This window comes from Colletotrichum fructicola (assembly GCF_000319635.2).
Source record: "Colletotrichum fructicola Nara gc5 chromosome Unknown KSG_Nara_v1_contig03, whole genome shotgun sequence".
Lineage (NCBI taxonomy): Eukaryota > Fungi > Ascomycota > Sordariomycetes > Glomerellales > Glomerellaceae > Colletotrichum > Colletotrichum fructicola.
The window spans coordinates 1,004,805-1,029,429 of record NW_027094053.1 but is presented as its reverse complement, the minus strand read 5'-3'; the positions used below and the strand labels follow the sequence as shown (position 1 = coordinate 1,029,429).

Sequence of the window (24,625 nt, the reverse complement as noted above, 5' to 3'; positions counted from 1 at the left end):
TTGTGGCGTTTGAAGGATTTTGGAGCTTTTTTTTGAAGATGTGCAAAACGCTTAGTGGAAAAATGACGAGGGAGGCACTTCAGCAAACGATGGATGTCATCAAACTTCAGATGACGTCGAGGAGAGCGCGAACGCGCAAGACAGGCCGTTAAGACCGGATCCTTTGGAAAGCTAGCTGCACCGCCTCCAGTTTTGTGCCGGATCCGAAGGCAACCGCGTCCGTAACGGCCATAAGGGTCTAAGGGTCGAACGTGAACTGCAAGGAAACGGGTCTTTGGTTGATAAACACGCCATGATCAGGGTCTAGCGCTTATTTGATCTGCCGTGCGTAGTGAGAATTTAGGCGACGCGACTACTTTGGGCGCAAGCCACAGGAGCAACGGGCGGACTTTTGGAATGCTTGTCCTTGTCGCGGGCGGCTAGTTTCACCTTCGCTCGGCGACGTAACACGTCAAGCTTACGAGAGACACCGAGGCTTAAATCTTTAGCGGATATTGGTGTAACTGGTGGAACGCGAGCGACCGGTGAGGGGGAAAGGTCTCGATACTGCACGTTTGTTAAAAGGCGGCGGTTCGACGGTATCTTTCAAGATGGATGGTCTTTGGTCCACTTGCGCCTTTCACGCTTCGAGAATTTGGGCGTGGCTTCAAAACACTGACAACATGTTGTGGCAACTTTGGGCTCCCGTCGTCTTCGCAACGGCTGTGCTGGGGCTTTATCGATTATGGAAGAAACTCACCACGAGACTCAACTTCCCAATCGTGGGATCACCGGGTGATCAGAATATGGCATACGCAGTACTAGAAGGACACCAGAAGGTAACACTTCCGACATATCTTTCTAGTCGATTTTCAAGATGCTGATCGACGGTCGCTTACAGTACCCGGATACTCCATTCATTGTCCCAGCAGATCCACCGTAAGTTGGCATACCCGAGACATGTAAGAAGCTTGGCTAACCAGAGATCACAAAGGCGAGTCATCCTTCCAATGACTCTCTACCAAGAAGTCATTCACGCTGCTGAATCCGAGTTCTCCTTCGGTGCCGAGCTGTACGATGTCTTCCTCGGCAAATACACGCACATCGGAGTCGACAACCCCGACGTCATCGGCGCAGTGCGAGTCGATCTTACCAGGAACTTGAATGGGGTCTTGCAGCCCATTCAAGATGAGGTACGCCACGGGATGGAGCAGCTCGTCGGTTCTTCGACCGAGTGGCAGACATTCAACCTCCACAAGACGATTCTTCGCATGGTCGGCCTTATGAGCGGCCGGGTATTCGTCGGCCTGCCTCTGAGTCGTGACGAGGAATGGCTGGCAGCGTCAATCAACTTCACCGTCGACGTCGCGAAATCACGCGTGGCAATGTTGAGGCTGCATCCCTTGATTCGACCGTTTTTCTTGGGCTTCTTGCCCGAGGTCCAGCACATGCTAAGAGAACAGAAGAGGGCACAAGAGTGGATGAAGCCACTGGTGTCAGATTTCGTTCAGAATGAGTTCAACCTAGAAGAGAAGGCGAAGCCTGGGTCGCGGGGCGCATTCATCTCATGGATGATGAAGTACCTGCCACAAGAGAGGCGAACTGCCGAGGCCGTCGGCAATAATCAGATGCTTCTATCGTTTGCGGCGATACACACCACATCAAGCACAACCACTTTCGTGAGTACGATGACAAACCCCCAAATTTTCTGACTGTTGACGTTGAAATAGGCGGTGATGGATCTTCTTGGTCATCCGGAATACATCCAGCCTCTCCGAGAGGAAATCCAACAAGTTATAGCGGAGGACGGATACCAGCAAGATGAAACCGGGAAGAACTATTTATCGAAGACATCTCTCAACAAGCTCAAGAAGCTGGACAGCTTCATCAAAGAGAGTCAGCGGTTAAGTCCTCTGAACTTTGGTAAGGCGATACAACTCCACACGCCGATTTAAATACGGGCGACTTACTTATATCGTTGTAGGTGGTTCCGTGAGAAGAGTTCGAAAAGATTATACGTTCTCCAACGGCCTGACACTTCCTGCCGGAACCTCGGTCGCCTTCCCACTATGGGGCGTTTAGTAAGTTTCTCCAACGACTATACCGCTCACGACGATTACTCACACAAATACAGCCAATCAGAAACAACCCAGACATTCAGTCCTTCGTACAACAGCGAGACGAAGAACGCGCCACCCGCAGAATTTGATGGTTTCCGATTCTCACGCCTCCGCGAAATTCCTGGTCGCGAGATGAAGCATCAAGCTGCCACCACAGGACCAGACGCTTTCAACTTTGGCCATGGCCCACATTCCTGTCCTGGTCGTTTCTTCGCTGTATACATGATCAAGTGTATCCTCGTGGAACTGCTGATGGACTACGATATGCAGTTGAAGAGCACTGGCACGGGTCCTTTACGGCCTGCAAATATTGTTAAGCAGACGCTCGTTATGCCTGATTCGAGAGTTGATGTTGAAATCAAGAGGCGAGTTCAAGTTTAGGAGTGGAGCTTGGATAATGAACAAAGAAGTCTGTAATGCCATAGTAAATTGACAGTTGATATTGAATGGGGAGACTGCCGCGGACGTGCATTGCGCAACGTACGAAATGAGGGGGGTTGAACGAAATTATGCATACATGCGAGAGACATATCAAGATGTCAAGCGAGATGAATTGATCGAAATGTAAGAGTCTTGACCGCCAGCAATGGCTGATGCTGTCTTCTGATATCGTCAAAAAGACACGAGGTGGCCCACAACAACCTATGCTCTGTTGGGAGTTTTACGTGTCCATGACGGCTATCAATGCCGACCCAGATCTGGGCATATCCTTGGCACCTTGGCTTGCCCTTCGTTGGTGTATATATGCCCGGTTGGTTCACTACTTCTGCTGCTTTGCCCGTATGCCGCCGTTGGTAATTCTCCCAAGGCTGCATACCAACACTCAAGGAAAGTCGAAGTTTGTCGATGAGGGCGTCTACATCCTCCACAAAGTCTTGAATTGAAGTGCGAATCAATCTTTGGTGACAATGTCATTGGGATTTGGACAACACTGGCTAATATTTGAAAGGAAGAAAGTTGCTCATGGACGATAAACAAGCCACGCCTGCGTCAGGCAATATGCCAGCGGCCAAACAGGACGGCACCATTCAACAAAGAGCAGTGGATAGTCAATCGGAGTTGCAGTCTTTCGTTCTGTTCATTCGGAGATTCATCGAAGACGTTGCTCCCCCTATCTGGATATGCAAGGCCTTCGGTATCCTCATCGTCGTTTACTATGTGCCGTTCGTTTTGACACGCTGCCTGGAAGTACTTGAAAGAGTGATAAGGAGCTCCAAAAGCTGGCGGTGAAAGATCAAGAGAGATGTAAAATGTAATCGCTTCACCTTCACAGCAATTGTCCAGCTGACGAGAAGGTACTGAAAAAGCAACATAAACCCTCATCTAGTCATCCATCACCTTTAAGAAAACTTCTCTATCAGCGGCCAGTGAAATAATGGGGATCAAACTCGCCGAGCACATCTACGCGCTCGTTAGCTAGCAGGCCATGACCCCAGGCAAACCACAAGGCAAAAAGCAAAAAGAAAGGTCAATCGCTGACGGGAATTGAGCCCGACGTGGGGGTCGAACCCACAACCTTGAGATTAAGAGTCTCACGCTCTACCGATTGAGCTAGCCGGGCAGATGCGAACATCTGCTGGATTGCCTGACGTGGAGTGGTGGGAGTGGCATGATGTAGCCGTAGCCGCGCAATTTTTGCTGGCACGAAGCGAAAATTTCGTGTGGTGTCTCCAGTTGATGCGAAGTGGATCAGCGTTGCAAGCCCAAACCATGTCTCCAAACCCTCGCGGGCTCGGCGGCGAGCCAGTCGGATGAGCGATCGACAGGGACCCATCGCAAAAGGTTCAGTCAAGTTCGGACGAGCAAGCCGACTGAACAGGTCTCCTTAAGCTTAAGAAGGGCTTCGGATGATGGCCAAGTTTCTCGAAAGGACTCAAGATCTTCGTCGCAGAGGGCTTGCGTTACACAAATTTGTCAATTGTGCAGTCATGCGCCCATGTGAAGCCAAGGGTCTTCTCCAAATCGGTCCCCTCATCTGCCCCTTTCGCCGCACACGGAGCCTCTCGCTCCGCGTTCACGTTCACGAAAGTCAAAGCCCCCTCCGTCATGCCCCGGCAGGAAATCTCCAAATCCCGGCAGACGTTGTCGATGGGGGAAGCGGGTGGATGTGGAGACGCAAAAATAACCTCCGTCACCCCCTGGAATCTTAATGATCTTCCCCTCCTGTGATTCCCCTTACGTCTCTTGGCCATATGGGCGAGATTGAGGGGGCCTGACAGGCTGTTTGAGTTAGAATGGTCTCGGGCAGTTGGAATAAGGTATATATCCCACCGGCCGCACCCGTCTGTCTGGATCTGATCCAGACGGCTTGAGTTGCATCCGATCTTTTCATTCGCTTTTGTTTCTTTATTCCATCCCCGTGCTGATCTTCCGCGATAACCATGGCGAGATCCACGGCGCTTTCTCTGCGTGCCGTCCTCGCGTTTGCCGCTGGCGTGTATTCGCAGTCGTGCATCGGCACCGACGGGGCCAAGGTTTACGAGGCCGAGGACGGTGTCCTCTCCGGCACGACGGTTGACACTGCCCAAGCTGGCTTCACTGGTAAGTACCGAAAGCCTCATTCACAATTACCTGCACTGACTTCGGCTTCCATAGGCACCGGATACGTGACTAGTTTCGAAGACGACACCGACAAGCTCACCATCAACGTTGACTGCACCGGTGACGGCCAGAAGCTCTTCGATCTTAGCATCAGATACGCCGGCATTTATGGTGAGAAGCGCACCAATGTTGTCCTCAATGGCGGTGCTGCCAGTGAGGTTCTCCTGGCTGCTGGCGAGACGTGGGCGAATGTCTCTGCTGGTCAGGTCCTCCTGAACCAGGGCAACAACACAATTGACATCGTCAAGAACTGGGGATAGTAAGTTAGCTGACGCGATATGAGATGCTCTTAGACTGACCTAAGAAGCTACCTCATTGACTCCATCACCCTCACGCCCTCCGCCGCCCGCGGGCCCCACAACATCAACGAAGCCCTCGTCAACGCCAAGGCGAACACCGACGCCAACGCCCTGTACAAGTACCTCCGCTCCATCTACGGCAAGAACATCCTCTCCGGCCAGCAGGAACTCTCCTACTCCAACTGGGTCAACGAGCAGATTGGCAAGACCCCCGCCCTCGTCAGCGTCGACCTGATGGACTACTCCCCCAGTCGCGTCGAGCGCGGCACCGTCGGAACCGCCGTCGAGGAAGCCATCACCCACGCCGAGCGCGGCGGCATCGTCTCCGTCCTCTGGCACTGGAACGCGCCCACGGGTCTGTACGACACCGAGGAGAACAAGTGGTGGAGCGGTTTCTACACGCGCGCCACCGACTTCAACGTCGAGACTGCACTCGCCGACACCACCAACGCCAACTATACCCTCATCATCCGCGACATTGACGCCATTGCTGTGCAGTTGAAGAAGCTGCAGGATGCCGGCGTGCCGGTGCTCTGGCGCCCGCTGCACGAGGCCGAGGGCGCGTGGTTCTGGTGGGGTGCCAAGGGCCCTGAGGCGTGCAAGAAGCTGTACGCTTTGTTGTACGACCGCCTTACGAACCACCATGAGCTGAACAACCTTATCTGGGTCTGGAACTCGGTCGCGGAGGCCTGGTACCCCGGCGATGAGACTGTTGATATCCTCAGCGCTGATGTCTACGCCCAAGGCCACGGAGTAAGTGCCCCCTAAGTCAGTTTTGTATGAATCCTGCTCACCATTATATCAGCCGATGACCACTCAATACAACGACCTCATCGCTCTCGGTGGCGACAAGAAGCTCATCGCCGCGACGGAGGTGGGCAGTGCTCCCTTCCCTGATCTCCTTCAGGCGTATGAGGCTCACTGGCTGTACTTCTGCGTCTGGAGTGATACCTTCATCAACAACGCCGAGTGGAACAGCGTCGCGGATCTGAAGACGGTAAGAAAAGCGCCCACGGTTCGATATTATCAAGAACTAACAGTCGATAGATCTACGAGAGCGAGTACGTGCTCACCTTGGATGAGATCCAGGGCTGGCGTGGCTGAAAAGCATCCTTCGGTGCCCAGGAACATATTTCACTGTAGATATTCAATTGAGACCATCTGTACATTGCTTGTCAAAATTTCCCACTATTTTCTTTGAACTTCGTGATGCGTCTGGTCTGCAGCCGGGTGAGGAAAGGTTCTTTGTCAGATACCTCGATGTGATGTGGATTGACCAACCCCTATCCCCACTCCATCCCCTGTCTTGCTTTTCTTTGTTCCGAACGTTTACATTGGCCAAGTCGGTGAAAGCTGCAACGCAACAAGACCCAGAAAAAAAGTCTCTTCAATCGACGGCCTCAGCAATTCCAACTCTCGACACAATTTCAGAAAACCATAATCACCTCAGATGCAGACCCTTGACAGAGACTCTGCTGGTCTCGCCGCGGCCCATGAGGAGCTGGTTGAGATCGACCGGTCGCTCCGGCTCATTCTGAGGGGGCAACGGAACCACCAAGGACGAAAAGGCCTGGGCGATACATGGCACCCGATTACGCCGGCATAATGAAAGACGCCGCTTGAAGGCCCAGATCCCCGTGATCCGAGACTTGATCCGGCGTCGGCAAGACCTGTGGGCTGTCTACAACGACCGCGCCCGACCGTATCTATCGCACAAAGGTTTACCCGACCTCCCGCGAGAGGTGCTAGGCATTATCCTTTCCCAATACAATACAAACGGCCCAGATCGTGATTACACAGAGCCAGTCCCAAATCGCGGACGCGACATCGTTCAGGACATCCAGTCGATCCGTTTGAGTTGTCGTCAACTCAACGAGGAGGCATCTCGTCTTTTGGTGCCTCACGTGTCCATCGAGATGACGACCGATTCAATGGAGCATCTTGAAAAGGTCATTGCTCACCCATTTATTGGACCTGGAGTTAGATGTCTTCGCCTCATTCTTCCATACTACCCCTCGGAAATGGCCGACAGCCGTGTGGTGTTCAAGCAGGTTCAAATTCGGCGTCAGATTTGCCTATGGGAAAGGACGTACCAGCCAGAATACTACGTGGAGCACCTGCAAGTAAAGCTCGATAGGGCGTATGCTGCCCACAAAGAACTCCACAATCAGCAAGAGGAGATGAAGCAGAGCTTGGGGGAAAGTCTTGCACAGCTAATACGGAGGATGCCTGGAATAACGCAGTTGGAAATCTATGATGAGCCGGTGACAGGAGGCCTCAAGATTCTGGGCTGGAACGCATCTCAGTCTCCCACTTCAGGAAGGAAACTGGATACCTCTCTGGACTTCTACAAGGACGTTATGGATAACCTCACTGAGAGGTTCACAGTTCCTTTCTTGAAGTGGGAAGACCATGACTACCTGAAGGGCGACCACGTCCTTACAATGGAGGACGTCGGTTTCGTGCGCAAGCTTTTGGTCTACATTGGGACGGCCGGAATCAAACTCACTCAACTTTCCATCAAGCCATCAGCGCCAAAGGACCTCTCAGGTTTCAAATGCGATGACGACGAGAAGACTGCTTTGCAAGCCCCCGCGGAAAATCTCCAACACTTTCACTTTTCGACAGGAATCCAAAAGGAGAACAAGCTCCGGTCGGGCAAGGAGCTGACGGCAGTCAGTTCATTCATGAGCCCACTCAATCGCATGCCGAACTTGCAAGTGCTAGCCGTGGACTTTGAGGGCATGATGAAGGCCAGGGCACGGTGCACTCACTACACCCCGATTCTCTCGCAAACACCTCAGAGGCCTCTGAAGAAGCTCGCCCTCCGCTACGTCAACATCAAGGGGCCTGCTTTTGAGAAGTTCCTCGCCAATTTGAATTCGTCGCTGGACCTGGTGATATACAAGTGCAAGATGGTCGACGGGACTTGGCGCGAGCTCATGGACACCATGAAGGAGTTGGCCGATCCGGCGAGACCGAGTGGCAAGCGTCTGAGGCTGCTTGAATTTACGTTCCCCTCTGGGGCCGAAGTCGACTCACTGGGAAGCAAGCATTTCGGGCACATTTTCGGTTGGGGAGGAGGTTCAGGCAGGCTTACAGGCAACGGCGAGGAAAGGTTGAGTCTCGCGCGTGCGTATGTCCTACACAAGTGCAACGTTGTGGAAAATCCTCTTAGCACCCCATCCATTGTTCAAATGTTGAATTCCAACTAGGCTCGAGTAAAATACTCCAGCAACATGAGGGATCAGGGACCTCGGAGACGGACATGCAGCCCTTGGGTCGGAGGCAAGGAAATATCGCCTAAGGCTTGGCAGCTGAGCAAGGCGGGGACTGACGGAAGACGTCATCTATAAATATCCCGATATTTTTCATCCCATATGAAGACTGCGCCAGGATCTGTATGACATCTAATCAATCAAAGAAAGGACCTGTCCTAGAGTTTCAAATGGTCGGTACCGCGTGGATCCCTGTAACACTTCCCGACTGCCCACATAACGTAGATACTACGGCAGCGAGGAGAAGCGTAGAGGATGGAAAAAGGCGGGGAGGGAACATAACGCTAAGCTTTCTGACCAATAAGCTCCTCGGGGAAGACGGATTACCGATTATTTGAAACTCTCGGCTAAGGCTTAGTTTTACAGCAGTCAACGGCAGATTGGAAAGAATGCAAGTCCTGGGCGGTGATGCGTCTTGAATATGAGCCGAGGCAAGTTGGATGAAGATGATGGATTGTTTTTCGTGCGCATCCACTAAACACTTCCTGCCTACGTCACTGTCTACTCAACTGGGACAATCTTTTACTTTCTAGTGATTGTTTCCCGAGGTCTGTAAACAAGTGGCTGTAAGAACTCATACTGGACTAAGCCACAATGGTAGTAAAAAAAGATATGAAAAGCTGCCATATTAAGGCTCATACCCGGTGGCGAAGCAATTTCAATAAGGGACCCCCGGGACTTCCTTTCCATCTCCGGCTTAGATAATCCCGCCCGGAGCGGAGGAAGGCTATGCCAGTGCAGTCTTGCTCCAGGCCCATCCCACCGGTACCATCCGCCGCGTGTGCAGCGCACGCGTAGTCCGGTAGCGCAATCCTGATAATCTACGTCCCTTGCCGCTTACTACGCGGTCTCCTACATTCACCTCTAGCACAGATGAGGCTCAAATAGCTGCATTGATGCAAAGATTGGGGGAGGAGAGCTCGGGTTCTCCGATGTGACATCGTGCTTTGGTGATCATCTTGTTGACAGATCAATCCTGCCAACGAGAATGCGCTGTAGCATCCAAGCCCACCGAATACAATAGGAAACTTCCTGAACGGCGCAATGCATATTCATTGGAGTCGCTCCGCAACAGCCTTACAAGATGGCACGTATGAAGGGGTCCTGATGTTGATCTTCCACAGGCCGCCCAGAACGGCCGGTGTGACCGAGTGTTCGGAAAGGTGGGGGCGCGGCCTCGTCCCGGGACACTGATCCAGGTCCGGTGGACGGGCGGGCCCGTAGAAAAAGCTGCACAGATGCAGGAGCGGCCGATCCGCCCTACGGATACCCGATAGCTTTTGTCTGTGCTTTCTAGGGTGCGGATGCGGTGATAGGGGTGGTCCAGATGGATGAGGAGGGTGTTCATCTCTTCTCCGAAGCCCTCCTTACGAATAGCCTCGGTGCCCTTACGTGGATGCTTCTATGCGAAACTTTCCAATGATCCCCTTTTTCATGCCGTCCACCTCGAAGACCTACCAACCTATATCACCACCCCCTTGCTAACGCCTTTTCGACTTCCGTGCGCGCGGCGCCACATCCAAAAAACAGATTCCCGGGTCCCCGTTTTTTTGCTGTGGTCCCTCCGTCGGCTCCAGTTCATCCCACATCCCGAAAAACAAATCGACGTGTTGACGTATGTGCCATCTGGGATGTGCCCTCATTCTAGAACAAACGATAACGGCACTGCCGTTGTGCGTTGCAAGGTCAATACCTGTTTCCTGCCTTCATTTTTGCTTTTCGGGACCCAGCCCGCTGACAGCTTGGCGGAACGGCAAACACTGGACAGCGGAGGATAGCCGCGGTTTGCATGAAGAAGTTGTGATGATTGATTGAGCTGCTACGTACTACCGGTGGGGACTCAGCCTCAGTGGTCTGAGCCGCAATATGGGATCATGGGACGGGGGGATTGGGCGTTGTTGGTTGGAAAAGCTTTTTGTGCCAGGTTTTTTCTCTTTTGGTGGTGCGGGAACATCACGTTGTGGTGCGGATCTTCCGGACTGAGAATTGTTCGATATCGCCTCTCGTGGCTCATGATAAATAACCAACTTGCTTCCCACTTACAGTTTTTCTGCTCGTCTTCTCACCACCAGCAAACGCACAGCAACACTAATACCAATACCGCTCACCTGAGTCCGTCGCTACTCCAACGCCTCACGCAACATCATATAATCTTCTTCAACAAACAACAAAACATCGCAATAATGCAGCACATCGGAAGCCTCATCTTGGCCTTTGCCTCTCTCACCGCCGCGGTCCCGGGCCTTGCCCCCGCCAGTGTAAGGTCTGCCAAGTCAGCCCACGTCCGTCGTGACACCAGCTCTTTCCAGATCTACGCCTACGGCTCTGGCATTGGCGGCCTGGCTTTGTTCACTGCTGGAGGTAAGCATTCATCTCTCTGTTTCGAAACCCATATTCCCTCAGATGGAGAGTGTCATCTCATCTTCGTCCCATCTCCTCTACCACACCATCTGCATTGCCATCCGATCGTCTCGGTCTAGACCCTCACTGCCGAAGTTCCCCACCATACTAACGATTCTCTTCCCAGGTGATGCCTACTTCGGAGACTACACCCAGTTCAACGACTCCAACGCGGCCCCGGTGATCTGTAAGTCTGCGCCCAAAAGCATCCCCCACATCCCTTGACTTCGTAAGTCCGAGTAGATTACTGATATCGCAACCAACAGTCACTCCCCAGACCGACGACGAGGAGACCTGGATCGGCGCGCCCAACACTACCGCCGTCACCACCACCCCAACCTGGTCCAACCTCACCTTCACCATCCCTAGCTCCGACTCGGACGTGCACAACGTCGCCTTCCTCGAGAGCAACTCCTCCTCCACCGGCCGCCAGACCAGCGGCTTCGCCTTCTACGGCAACTTCGTCCTCGTCGAGGCCGACGACGGCAGCTACGAGTCTCTGTGGTACGCTACCGCCACCGAGACTGACGGCATCTACAACCTCCGCTGGAACGAGACCGGCGATGACACCGATGACAAGATCATCCTCAACCTCAGGAGGACTGCTCCCTCCAACTAAGTCTTGTGAACAGTCTTCATGAGAACTTGATCAGTCGTGCCGTTGGCAAGGCTTTTCTCCCCTTTTCTTTGTCACTTGGGACTCGGTTCATGTACATAGTCAAGATATTGTTCTGGTTTTGGTTGAGCAGCGGCGCAAAAAGATGGGATGTCACGGTGCATGTAGATAGACTTTAGTGTGTCAATGAAAAATGCTCTGCGAGGAGCTTCAAGTGCGGTAAACAAGGTTGCCTTTGACTTTGATTTTGGATTGTTCATCACGCAAAGTTGTGCCCACGTTGATGACCAACCATTGACTGAAAACCGACAAGAAATAACGCAAATGACTGAGATGAGCCATATAAACTCCCGATACCTCGTCGTACGTTGAAAATGGCTGCAGCTCGCCGGCTTTTTCCGTTCTCAGGTGAAAAAAGAAAACTCACATGCATTTTCACGTTGTTTTCCACGCTCCCCCACCAGACTACTACCCTCTGAGTTGCCTCCCCCCGTCTCGTCACCGCCGAGTCGGCGCCGACATTGCATTGCGTCTTTGCCGCGCGCGTTCATTTACCACGCGGTCCGCGGAGTGGACGACGGTGGACCCCGTTTTCACAGCCCGTGCTGGCACCGCCCCCCTTCCCCGGATTTGCATCTTTGATTCGTCCGATGCAGATCCGCAATTAAATTCTCCTTCGTTATCAATCACATCGAGGGCTGCTCACATGTTTTTGGTGACCTTAGTGGGGAGCTGTGGGTGAAGTGATTGAATTTGGCGTTGAGTAACCAAACAAATCTTTGTCTACATCAGAAAATCATGTCCCATGGCAAATCACCAGGCGAGGTCGTCCGCGAGATGATGGATGGGTGGAAGCGGAGGCGTCCCAATGACCATGGGAACGGGATTCTTCGACCTCAGCCCTCTCAAATATGACAGGGCCGGTGTGAGCGGTGCCTTGTCATTAAGCCTGACCCGGCTGCCGAATATGCGTTCAATGTCGCGCTTCAGGAAGTCGATGATCTCACCCCCATACGGGGCAAAAAGGGCCTCGACAAAGACCGTGCCGCATACGCCGCCCTCTTTCCTGGGCCGAGCAGGGTCTGCTTTCGCCCGCAGCATGTCGAGCATTTCGCGCCAAGTATCCTCATCTTCTTCGTCAATAAAGACGCTTTCCAGCCGCACAATCATATCCGTGGATCGCTCCCCGATCAGCTCCTCAAGGAGACTTGAAGTGAGGGTGACATTGTCAAGCTCCAAACGTTCGAGTCTCGGCCATGGCTGGGACTTGATGAGAGAGGCCAGAAGTGGCCACCGCCTGAGATCTCCCCATTCATCCAACATGTGATTTCCAAAAGCGCCCGCTCCGATGCGAAGCTTTTCTAAGCTTGGAGTTGACGATATGGCTGCCAAATATGCCGCTATAGGCTCTAGATGTGCCTGGCCTGCTGGCCAGTGGGCAGGTGTGACGGAGACGTCGTCGTCTCTGGATTTCATGGTGAATTCCAGAGCCCTGACGTTATGAACAAGAAGAGCAAGTTTATTTGCCTGCTCTTCAGTCGGCTGCATCATAGACCATTGAATTATCCGAGGGGGAGTGACCGTAATAGCAAGCCTCGTCAGCTGGACGCCTGCCTCGGAGAGTGCAACCGGAAGCTGTAATAAAACACCGACAGGAGCTCCTGCCCACTGTTCCGAGCAGGTGTTCGAAATTTCCCAACGGATTGGAGAAGTCATGAGTCGATAAAGTCCCGTTGTCTCATCTAGAGTGACATGTTGGATCACCTTGTCATAATGGTCTTGCCAGTCAGGGTCGACATCCACGTCCGAAATCTCCAGTCTTGTGGCATTAGGCATCCGAGCCATTGCAGCGGAGATCTCTCTCAGAAAGACCGAATCGACGCCGTTTCTGTGATCTTTGCGGATTCGTTGCTGTTCATCATAGAGTTGTTTGTACTGCACATGAGCTGCGCGCAGTAATCGCTTGAAAGACGTTTTGAGGCTAGCGAAAGGGTCTCGTCCTCGCTTGACCTCCCGCGTGGCGATGGCCTCTTTGTCCAGCCGTTTGAGCAGAGTCATCGTATGATCCGAGACCCTATGGTCTTCAGCTTCTTCTATATCCGCTTTCTCGTTGGCGAGTCCGAAGCGTTCATGTATTCGTTCGCATTGCCATTTCTCGAACCCGGCGAAGTTGTTCAGGTTCGCCAGAGCTTTGGCATAGAAAGCCAAGTTGACTCTCACGCAGCGAACGGTATGAGAGAAGACTGGGTGATGCGAAATCTCGACGAGTCTGGCCAGAGACTGTGGCATCATTCTGACGATGACCGAGCGGATGAGAAAGCGATCGGCCAGATTGCGCATGCGGCGGCTGGTGAGGCGGAGAGATTTGATAGACTCGACGTCTCGGCTTCGGTTATGCTCACCGGATGAGACAAAATCGTCACCGTCGAGACCAATGTTTGAAGTGCCGTTCGTTACTCGACTCATGATGTCCATCAATAACTCAGTGGGGAGTTCCGTAATGCGGTCTTTGCGCATGCGAGCGATTGCGCTCCGGGCTGTGGCCAAACGGCGTTCGAGTCTCGTACCGAGAAAACCGAGAATCTTCCGCGCCTTCTGATTCTCGAGAAAATTGGGGTCTCTACTGGTTCTAACGACGTCTTTGAGGAGCGCACCGGCTTCCACGATCTCTCGGTCGAGGATGAGTGGGTCACTGTACGGAATACTCGACTCCCTGAGTCTCTCGTCCAGCTTCGCCAGAGCGGCTGCGAGCTCAGCGGGCTCTCGCAGCTGGGCGTCAGGTTGTGTCAGGAAGTCCAGCGACATATTGGAGCTAGGCGGCACCGCCCTGGAGTCGGTGGTGGATGCTGTCATTGGGGATGTCAAGGGATCGTGGATGTCGGATTGGGGTGAAGTTGGGAAGCATGTCGGTGGGGTTACGCGCATCCCGGGCGAGGTGGACGCGTCAAGGGCGCTAATCCCTGAAAGTGTCTCGTCCTGCTATGTCGTAACGAGCCAGGGATTGGTAGATCACGTTGGAGCAAGGGTATGTGCAGCAAATACAATATTTCTCCGTACGGCCTGATCTTGAACATGAGGATTGTTTTAACAATGGCGAGTTTTTGATATCATACTTGATTTGACAACATATTGAGGCTATCAGCCAAAACTGCGCACAGATCGACCTCAATGGCTTAGCAATCCCAACGCTAGATAACAAAACACTAATTTCCCTGGCAGACTGATGCAGAACCTAGATTTTGCAATTTCAACAACTTTTTGAAGACATCCCAATTTCAGTGCCACATCCAACATGTGAACCGTCACATCCTCTCGCAAAAGCCTCTACCTATTCCTTATCGGTATGTCTGAAATTACGTGGGCAGTTGGTAGCTGTAGTCCCTCCACTTCCTTTTGCCCTTTCGTCTACGCTCTGAGCTTTCATTCGGTAAGAGATTATCCTCAACCAGCTTCTGCCAATCTGGCAGAGGTGGCCTGATCTCCCAAATGACGTTGGAGAAATCCGTCGTCCACCTCGCATCAGCCCATTCCTTGACCGTATCAATTGACCATGCTTCGCCGACGTCAAAGTTGCATTTTATTATCGATCGCTTCGCCGTAACGTCCCGCAATATGCACGGGAACTTCGTGAACATCAGACCTGGAAACATTCGAGTATTTGCTTCCCGCATGATGTCACGCTGACCCTGGAATTTGGTCCACGCATCCTGCCACGAGGCACCACGTTGAACCACCGACTCGAACAACTGAGTAGCTTGCAGGGGTGACGAACTGGCATCAAAGACGAGTGTGAACGATGCTTCTGGCATGCCGGCTGCGGACAGAGACGAGGCTTCCACCATCCACTGCGAGACATTCCAAATAATCCGACATGAGTTCAAAGGCTCGCGTCTAGCAATGGTTCTACTCGCTCCACGATTCTCTCTCGTATTGTGTGGGTCATACTGCAAGACGTTTCGCCACAGATCAACTCGACGTACGATGCGAAGGGCATCGTTCTCCCTACAAAACGGAATAAGACCTTCTGCATGACTTTCCGGACAGGCAACCGATTCCCTATCCTCGATCAAAATGATATTTCGTATCTGCATGCGGCTCTTGACAGGCAATCGACTCAGAAATAGTATGGCTGCGCTCGCTGCCGAGAAACGATAGTTGAAGCCGTCGGCACCAGCGCTGCCGCAAGTCCAATCAAGTCAATTTTGACCCCCCAACTTGCTAAATTGCCTCTTTTCTTTTGAGGCTTTGACTACTTGGTGAATTGCCAATTAAAATAAGTCAATCATCATACAAAAACACGTGCAAAACCCTTACTAATCAAGAAAAAGTGAAGTTATATACATCACGACGGCAACAGAGTAAAGCTCTGCAAAGGCATCAAGACCCCCCTCTTCATCCAGTTCTTACTTAGCTGGAGAGTCTCTATAGTACCCGGCACCATCGAGAGCCTCTGCGAAGTGAGGGTTAACTTGGCAGTACTAAAAGCCCTCTCACAGTCTGCCGCCATCGCCGGCACGGCGAAGACGTCGAGGGCAAGCCGCGAGAGCGCCGGGAAGGTCTCCGAATGGTCCCTCCACCATCGAACGGGATCGGAGGTGGTCTCCGGAGGCTGCCGGAGGTAGAGATCAAGCTCATCCGTCCGGGGCGGCGTCTTGCGGCGCCAGCTGTTAACCCATTGCCGGTAATGCACATCTTCTCCGTCCCCGGCGCCGGGATCAACTGGAAGCATGCCGGCTTGCCAGCTAGACGGATATATCTCGCCGGGTTGACGATACCACTGATCGAAGTACTCTGTGAGGGTCTTCAGAGCCTTCTCAACCCATCCCTCCTGGTGTTCTTGCCCCCATATATCTCTTAGGTATGAAATACCATATGACGGGTGCAGGATGATCGCACCAGAGAACAGTGGCGAGTCTCCGAGAAGATCATAATAATCGAAGAGCTTCTGCCACGCCTGCTCAACGCTGCTACGTAAGAAGGTCTGCCACTCCTCGTTGAGAGACTCGAATCTCGAGGCATATCGAGAGGCTGGCGATGCCCAGTCCTGGTGTACATGATCGGGCAGGGCTTGAAGGTTATGATGACGGCGCCGGGCCCGCCTGGCACGCTTCTGAGATTGCTGCGACTGCTGAGAGTCACCCTCATCGTCGTGATCTATACTGGGTGATAAACTGGCGTTGTAGTAGATCTTCCAGTTGATGAGATGCGAGAGAAGGTACTCGATACCCAACGTTACCTCCCAGAGTCGCCCATGCCCGTCATTAATACCCCAGCCCTCACACCGCTTCGTCTGGAGGTAGAAGGGCTCAAGGATCATCCCGATCTCAGCGAGAACCTTCCAATCCTCACTCGAGAGTAGGTCCTTCTCTGAGATGTGCTGCCTGGCATCGTCGTCGTCGTTGTTGGCTAATAGGAAGGCTTGAATCTCCGTCTTCTTCTTCACAGCCCTCTCGATCATAAGATACGTACTATTCCATCGAGTGTCGTTATTCAGTATAAGCTGTGCCTCCCGGCGAGACTCCGAGAAGATCCGGAAGTCGGAGTCTCCGTCGACCTCCGCCGCAGCCTTCCGGTACCGCTCCGTCCGTTGCGGAGATGCCCGGACGAACTTGACGATATTCCGGAGCCGGCCCACGGGGCCAAGCTTCCGCCAGAGCTCAAGATCGTCCTCATACCGCTCACAGAGCCGGAAGAAGTCCGACTCAGCCTCTAGGACCTCCTTGTCAGCGCCAAACAAGAAGGCCCGGGCGGCGAGGTTGAGGATGTGGCCGTAGCACCGCATTCGCCGGGCCTTGACGTCCGCATCCGTCATCTCGGGCGAGATACTCCGGTAGAAGGCCCGGAGGCAGGTGTCGTTGTTCGTAGCGTTGTCGGAGATCGTTACTCCGATGCGGGGCCGGAGTTCATAACGGTCGACGGCGTCGATAAGGGTCTCCGAGAGGCTGAGGCCGCTGTGGTTGCCGTGATGCTGCGGGAAGGCTAAGAGACGAGATTGTATTGTGCCGTCAGCATGGATGAAATGACCAGTGACTGCCATAAAGGCGTAAATATTTGGTGATGACCATAGATCGAATGATAGATGGATCTTTGAGAGTGCAGAGTGAAGCTCAGACTTCACGAGAGCCTCTCCACGCCGGCAGAAGTCATCGAGACGGTCCCGAATCGCCGTCCGGCCCCACGGGATCTCGCCAGCGACCTCCGGGTTATGGTACCGAAACATCTGCTGCACGTAGGCGTTCTCGAAGTGGACGAATGGGAGATCGGCAGAGACGATGGAGACAACGCTGAGGTCTCTCAGAGTCGTGATCTTGGCCCTCGGCACGTTACTGTTAGGTCGAAGTCGTTTGTACGAAGGCGGGCCTGATGTGTCTGCCGAGGAGGGCAGAGTACTGCTGTCAGAGTCCTCATCTGACACAGCAGAGATCCTGCAGACCTTATGGCTACTTCAGCTTCGTCAGTATATGACTTATATAGAAAGAAAGCTGACAGATACATACCGAAGTAAGTGCTCTTGAGGAGCGGAGGTGGCGGCAGCGCCAAACAGACGAGGAGACCCCTTCGCGTCGCATCGTCGACAGCTCCAAAAGGACGCGCCGGCGCGGCTCTGAATAACTTCGACGAGGAACTCGCCATGATCTCGAATCCAGCTAGAGCGCCCTCGGCCACGCCTTCGCGATAACTGCGTCTCAAGAACGAACTCTCGACTGCCTACGACGATGTGAGGAAGGTCGTCGATCGTGGAATTCAGAGGTGGGGTAACAAGCAGAGCCTGCGCGATCTGCGTCGAGATGCGGAGGCGCGGGGTACCTAACATCTCATACGCGTTGGCGTGAGAAGCGCTGGCAGCAGTGGCAGCAGTCGACATCGTGAGTATGGAGTCGGTGAAATTAAAAATGGCTGAAAATGGTGAAGAAGATGTGAGATGATGAACAAATCCCGCTAGAAGTGTGCAATCGGGATGAGTTATATATCATTCGAACCGCTGTGATCCCTTCTACCTCCTCTGAAAGTTTCAAAGGGATTGGCTGTAAACTAGTATTTTGAGGGCAGTTCGAAAAACCACATCAAGATATGTAGTCATCGCGAGGTTGGCAATAGTGGCATGTTTCAGTGGCTGGGCATAACCGAATAACTAGGGCGCAAGCTGATCTACGGCCTCTCATTGGTCAGAAGTGAAACAATCAGGTATTTCAAGTCAATCGAGGGATGCGAGATTGACTACTTGAGGGATGGCGATGGCATCACTTTGACTAGTTGACTTGGTTAACTTGGCAAGTCAGATTGGACTTGCGGCAGCGCTGGTCGGCACTGTATCGTCTGGGCATTGGTACCTGTCTCAACGTTTCAAACCAATTCCCTAGTATTCGAAGCCAACCCTGCAGGCATGTAATCTCTTCATTTGTTGAGTATTCCCACGGTTGCAACTCGCGCCGCGCAAGATCATGAGGAGTCGGTGCATCGCCGCTTCTGGATGCAACAAATCTATTGGCCCATGTTCGGTATTGATCCATCATTGGGATACTATCGGGGCACTTCTGCAACAATGACTGGAGCAGCTTTTTGCAGAAACTGTGGTAAAGAGATGGAGTCTCGTCATACGATATTCCATCAGGGAAAGACAACCGAATTCGCCACGGGTCCCAGTCACCAGCTCTTATAGCATCCAGTAGCGGGATGAACTGGGGATATGTGATGCTGAATTCTGCATGAACTTGGTCAGTCATCGCAGGACCTGCAAGTGCACATAATCCTTCCCGGATCTTTTGAAGTTCTCGAATTGTAAAGTCCAGCCGCGCCGCCAGGCGGCGCAGGTGCGTCGAGGACATGGTAGCAAATGAAACTGTGTTCAATCGAAAAGCCATGCCGTTGATCTCGGCGTGCACCTGCCTGCAGGTGAACATCAGAGTCATGTGAATGGGGCCACCGTCAGCCCGGCGTAAGCGACCGGCAAGACTGTCGGCTGGGCAAACATATCCGCCCTCGACGAATGAATAATGCTTGTAGACTTCGTGTCGTAATTCGGGCGGGAGAGATAGGAAGCGGAACGGTGATGGCATTGCTTTTTCCTCCTAATAGTATGCAGGGGAGGTTGTGCAGAGCTGCCGAAGTGTTTTGAAGAGAGGCGGAAGATGTGCTGCGGTGAAGTATGATGAGTTTGGGAAGGCCACAATGGCTATTTGTAGTGATCTTGAAAGTGGAGAATAAGATTTGAATTGACCATGCACCTGTGCGGTACCTTTGGTAGAAGATGATACTTAATAGCTTGGGGCATCAAGGTTCACGATGAGGCCAATTTACGCTAAGCACACACTTGACGCCATTCCATGTGGCACACGCCATTAATTGCAGAATGACAATCTTGAGGCGGCGAAACTCTACGGATGTGCGGGGTGTAAAATTTACCTACCTTATGTGCTTCAAGGTGTCGAAGTCATTTCCGGGATAATTCCAGACTTCCTGAGGAACAACGCATACTCTTCAAAGACTTTCAGCCGAACAGGAGTAGAACTTCATAGAGAGTATACACGGCGATAAATACTAGACGACGAGGAGGACTTCACATCTTAGGAATGAGTGAGGATCACACAATGAGCAGGGTCACACAACGTGACATAGTGCCACTGGCTGACTTATTGGGTTCACAATAAATTGGTGTCATCAAATATTAAACATTTCGAATTAAAAGAAAGCCTCAGATACATCATTTTGAAACCAACTTGTACACGTTTTCCAACTCAGCCCTTCAGGCCCTCCAACATACAAATGTCTAGAGAAGAGCAAGCGCAGCCAGACCGCAAGCACCCAAAGCAGTGGCAACATTGACAAATGACACGCGCTCAGCTCCAGCGACAACCACGTGGGACGGCAAAGCCATACCGGTGCCAGTAGGCTGGGCGACTCCAGGGGCGGAGGCAGAGCAAGCGGTGGGGGTGACCAGAGAACCGTCGGGTCCGAAGGGGCTGTATCCCAAGCAGCCGGCGTAATTGGCAGCGCAGGTGGAGCGGTTGGCGTTAGGGTCGCTGCGGCACTGGTCATAGACCATGGCGCACTTCTGAGCACACTCGTTGCCAGCCGGAGCAGTGGGCGCCGCGCCAGTCGGGGCGGGAGCCGGGGTCGTAACGGCAGCGGAGCAGGCAGTCGGGGTGACAAGCGATCCGTCGGGGCCGAAGGGGCTGTAGCCTAGGCATCCAGCATACTCGGCGGCGCAGCTTGCGCGGTTGGCGTCAGGGGCGCCGCGGCACTTGTCGTATGAGACGGCGCAGGCGGCGGGGCATTCGGCGCCGGCCGGGACAGTGGGGGCGGGAGCCGGGGCTGTGGCGGCACCGGAGCAGGCGGTGGGGGTCACGAGGGAGCCGTCCGGGCCAAAGGGGCTGTAGCCGAGGCAGCCGGCGTACTCAGCGGCGCAAGACGCGCGGTTGGCGTCCGGAGCACCGCGGCACTTGTCGTAGGAGGCGGCGCAAGCGGCAGGGCAAGGGGCGACCTCGATGGGACTGGGGAGAGGAACCGGTGTGGCGGAGATTTGGGCCGAGCAGGCGGTCGGCGTGATCAAAGACCCATCAGGACCGAACGGGCTGTATCCCAAGCAGCCGGCGTACTCGGCGGCGCACGAGGCACGGTTGGCGTCGGGGGCGCCGCGGCACGTGTTGTAGGCGTTGCCGCAGTTGGTCGCGCACTCGGAGGTCGCGGCTCCGGTCGGGACCGGGCCCATGTGGGTGATGGTGCAGGGGCAGTCGGTGATGGTGAAGGTAGTGGCCTCCTCAATGGTGTAAGTCTTGGGGCCGTGGGTGATGACCGTGGGACCAGGGCAATAGGTGGTGAGGGCGTTGACGACCTGGGTGACATAGACGGCGTCGGCCATCGGAGAGCCGTTGGCGAGCTGAGCGGCGCCCAGGACGAGGCCGACCAGGAGAGAGCCCATGGTAGAAGTCATTTTGTTTGGGGGTCGTTTTGAAAACGAATGTGAGGTCGAAGATGGAAAAAGAGTGGATGAGTTGCGATGCAATCGAGATGTCTTGTGGAAATGCAACTGGGTGCGAATTCGATCCCTTCTTTATAGGCTCCTTCTCGGAGGCAACTCCGTTGACCGACTAGTAGTACAGCTAACATGTGTGTTTGAGCAAGCGAAGTGGTACGAAATTTCGCTGCATTCTACTCATAAACCATCGCGTTCCAGAATTGTTTATCGTGTCCCTCGCGCCTCGTATCATCGTAGGAGCAATTTAGCTCAGCCGCGTCTCGTATTCCCACGGGCACCATACTCGAAAAAGTCGACGGCGGCTCGACCATCACTGCTCTAAAAACCAACCCTAAACGCTAAAATGTCTCTGGGGGAGAATCTAGTCGGGACCGCGCCCCAGCCGTTAAGATTAACGACGTCATTGTCGTGTGCCTAGCCCCAGAACTCGTCTCGAGCCGGAATGCTATCCCCTAAAAAGTGCGGGCCTGTGTTCATAATGCGCGAAACATGCTAAGTCGGATCTCGGCGGCTGTGAATCGCGGGGAAAAGAGTCAGGGGAGGGAATGTCTCAATCTACTTGCATGGCATGTCTCGCCAGCGACAAAAGGGGCAGATTGAACGGTCTCTGTCCAGCGTGCTAGCGGAATTCCGCTGCACCAAACGGAGAATTCGAACTTGGCTCTCGGGCAGAGGACGCGGCCCGATTGAGCAGCATTTCCTCCGGTGCCCTTGGGACCCCTCTCCCTTGCTCTCAACCGGAGTGGATGCCGAAGGCTTTTCAACCAGTCAGATGTGAGATGTCCATCAAGGCAATTCTGGGTGAACTCCAATTGTCGGTGCTATCGAATCCCATGATCTGACCCTAGGTGGACTCCGGAAATTGGTGTTGACGGCTATATCATGGCAAAGCATCCTGAAATCTCAGTGTTGCATGAAGACCGCCTGCAGAATTCAAAAAGTTGGATTTGGCCCTGGATATCAACATCATGGCCAAGATGGGGCGGCAATGCAAGGTGTGGCAACAACTTGGAATTTCTGTCATATCAGATACGTTCTTGATTACAATCTTCCCCGAAGACTTGGTCAGTCCACTTGGCGCACACTCACCCCAGCCGAAGACTTCTCAAGAAACGGGACCGAGGCCACAAAGTTGTCCGTTGTGTCACTAGTCGACGTATTCTCTAATACGCATCTCAAATACCCTTGGTCTTTTGTGCTTACTGGGCAAGTCACAGTCTCAAGAAGCTGTTTCTTTGCGACTTTCACACAATCCGGATGGGATTTAAAGATGAAGTTGGGCAGGTATTCTTTGCAAGGCAATGACACCATGTCCGACCGATACTACAGAGTATATAGCTAGAGCCTGCGGCCCTCCACGCCACATACCCTTCGGGAGGTCTGCCGCAAGGGCGGCTGCGCCCTTGCCGCCACGGCGTTAAATATCAAACAAACAAACAAACAAACAACAGACCGATACGTTGATGTTGCGCAGGATAAGTTAAGTAACTAGTCACGATAACACATCATTTTGACTTGTGATTTGACAACGCGAATCACGTGCAAGTCAGTTTAATATGCGTCTGATGGTAACTCTGCCGCGCAGAGATTGAAACTATTGCTTGAGGCCGTCTAATATACACGGCCTTCTCCTCTGGTGAGGCGCATCAAATGAATTTCTTGGGAAGCTAGGACCTCCCGTCTCTTATTATTTAAGTTCTGAATTTGCTTTATCTACAACAGTAGTTCTTCCGTCATGGCCGGAGACTAAGCATTCTTTGCCACCTTCGAAAATCTGCTTAACACAAGCTTGGACGTGACATCGCGCATATTGTCAAGATCTTGTCCAGCTGCACCCTAGTGATTGACAATTCATTACAGTCGTATGACGCAGGTGATTCGTGGGTTCTCACAATAAAGTCGCATTACATAGACATAATAGGTATATGGAATCAAACGGCACACGATTGACTATGAATTGACTGACAACCTGGACCCTCATCCATATGTACCTGCGCATGTTGGGTCCGAACGCTCACCTATAGCCTTGTTACTCCTTCTCAGCAGACGGAAAGTAGTTTGAAAAGCCTAGGTGCCGGTGATAGAAATGTTCGGTTGCTGAGCTGACTGCCACACAGCTCGCCACGCCGGACAAGCCCGGTGTTTCACCGGTAACTCGGCAAACATGCTTTCAAGTAGATTGCCTGTTTTATGTTTCCAGTCAAAGAGTGGGACGAAGCGCCCTTCTCGTGGGATTTTGTTGGCCTTACGTGCCGCCGAAGGCTACAAAGATCCGGTCCAAAATCTTGTGCGCGGATGTCGTGTTGTCAAGATCCACCAATCAACACCAGCTCCTCCCTGGCGATGTTGGACAAAAGAGCGGAAGCACCCATGCAGTTAGTTGCGGGGACATTGGCCCCGTTTGGTTGCGTAGGGCATCAAAAGAACGCTGGTGACTTGTTTGAGCCTCAATAAAGTTCGGCGTGTACGATCGATGCCATTGGTTGGGATCAGGGCCAAGTCCAGAACCCATCGGCTGCCCCAATTGTATGTCTTCTTGGATGATCCTCATTTTCATTTCTCCGTCCCTTCTGGGCACGGTCACGGGTACCCTCGGGAAACCTCGCACACACCGAGTGACGCCTAAGCTCGCGTTCAGGATATACAAGGCCTGAGTCATGCGGAACGTTCCATAAACTGTTCTAGAACTGGGCCTAGCCAACGTACCTTCAGTCGTATAAGTCGAGCTAGATACTCTTGGTATGGAGATATCGGGTGCGCAGAGTCAGGTGTTCTTAACCTTGCCTATGTCAACAGAACCATTCGAAGATCGTCAGTCTCCATACCGACATGATGAACTTTTAGAATGAGGCAGGGCAGGATATCCGACTCGCCAATAAAGTCCAGACTCCAGTATTCACTTGCAGGCCCCAAGTACCACTGGTATCGTAGACATGATGTTTCCTATGATGGCTTGTTGTTGCTGTCGGAGGAGTCATTGGAGGCGTAGCCATTTGGCCCCACACGACTTGACAACTCAATTCATAACAAAGCATTTCTGCGCTGCTTGTGGTATTGTCGGTGTCAATAGTTACTGTCTTTTTGACACGAGCCATTCGCTGCCAATTCTGCCAGGGACCTTCATTTTTCAGGGTTCGACAGTAGTGATTGGTCTTTTTGGGCACCATTCATCCTTTGTACTTATTGTCTTGATCCTGAGGCCGATGCTCTTCGACTTTTTTACTGGGTGCCATTCCCCTTGCTGCATTCACTGCAGGGTCGAGTCAGGCCGCGGCCCACCAGTCACTCTGGGCTACGGTGCTGCATGACGTCACTGTTCGAAACGGTCGTTGAATTACTGATGTTCTCGATGATTT

The 24,625-nt window shown here is 52.9% G+C and overlaps 7 protein-coding genes across 7 annotated transcripts; 4 read left to right on the top strand and 3 right to left on the bottom strand.

Annotated features, from left to right (window-relative positions):
- Positions 1-590: 590 nt before the first annotated feature.
- P450-3 (Cytochrome P450 monooygenase 3) lies at positions 591-2,480 on the top strand (the record flags this gene model as incomplete). The annotated part of the gene is made up of 6 exons (XM_032031757.2): positions 591-818; positions 881-918; positions 974-1,658; positions 1,710-1,902; positions 1,964-2,060; positions 2,114-2,480. 6 exons carry the CDS (start codon positions 591-593, stop codon positions 2,478-2,480), a joined length of 1,608 nt encoding a protein of 535 aa, XP_031893102.2.
- A 2,000-nt stretch (positions 2,481-4,480) lies between these two features.
- On the top strand, positions 4,481-6,103 carry manA-1 (Mannan endo-1,4-beta-mannosidase; the record flags this gene model as incomplete). Its single annotated transcript, XM_032031745.1, has 5 exons — positions 4,481-4,640; positions 4,695-4,959; positions 5,008-5,752; positions 5,805-5,996; positions 6,047-6,103. 5 exons carry the CDS (start codon positions 4,481-4,483, stop codon positions 6,101-6,103), a joined length of 1,419 nt encoding a protein of 472 aa, XP_031893475.1.
- An 812-nt stretch (positions 6,104-6,915) lies between these two features.
- Positions 6,916-8,214, top strand: CGGC5_v005075 (uncharacterized protein; the record flags this gene model as incomplete). The annotated part of the gene is made up of 1 exon (XM_032031734.1): positions 6,916-8,214. The coding sequence occupies one exon, from the start codon at positions 6,916-6,918 to the stop codon at positions 8,212-8,214; it is 1,299 nt and encodes a 432-aa protein (XP_031893476.1).
- A 2,246-nt stretch (positions 8,215-10,460) lies between these two features.
- Positions 10,461-11,296, top strand: CGGC5_v005074 (uncharacterized protein; the record flags this gene model as incomplete). The annotated part of the gene is made up of 3 exons (XM_032031723.1): positions 10,461-10,638; positions 10,805-10,864; positions 10,944-11,296. 3 exons carry the CDS (start codon positions 10,461-10,463, stop codon positions 11,294-11,296), a joined length of 591 nt encoding a protein of 196 aa, XP_031893481.1.
- Positions 11,297-12,106: 810 nt separating this feature from the next.
- CGGC5_v005073 (uncharacterized protein) lies at positions 12,107-14,098 on the bottom strand (the record flags this gene model as incomplete). Its single annotated transcript, XM_032031712.2, has 1 exon — positions 12,107-14,098. The coding sequence occupies one exon, from the start codon at positions 14,096-14,098 to the stop codon at positions 12,107-12,109; it is 1,992 nt and encodes a 663-aa protein (XP_031893483.2).
- A 1,537-nt stretch (positions 14,099-15,635) lies between these two features.
- Positions 15,636-18,158, bottom strand: CGGC5_v005072 (putative AC transposase; the record flags this gene model as incomplete). Its single annotated transcript, XM_066151392.1, has 2 exons — positions 15,636-17,736; positions 17,791-18,158. 2 exons carry the CDS (start codon positions 18,156-18,158, stop codon positions 15,636-15,638), a joined length of 2,469 nt encoding a protein of 822 aa, XP_066009027.1.
- Positions 18,159-20,060: 1,902 nt separating this feature from the next.
- ccg-6-2 (Clock-controlled protein 6) lies at positions 20,061-21,224 on the bottom strand (the record flags this gene model as incomplete). Its single annotated transcript, XM_032031679.1, has 1 exon — positions 20,061-21,224. One exon carries the CDS (start codon positions 21,222-21,224, stop codon positions 20,061-20,063), a length of 1,164 nt encoding a protein of 387 aa, XP_031893477.1.
- Between the last annotated feature and the right edge of the window lie 3,401 nt (positions 21,225-24,625).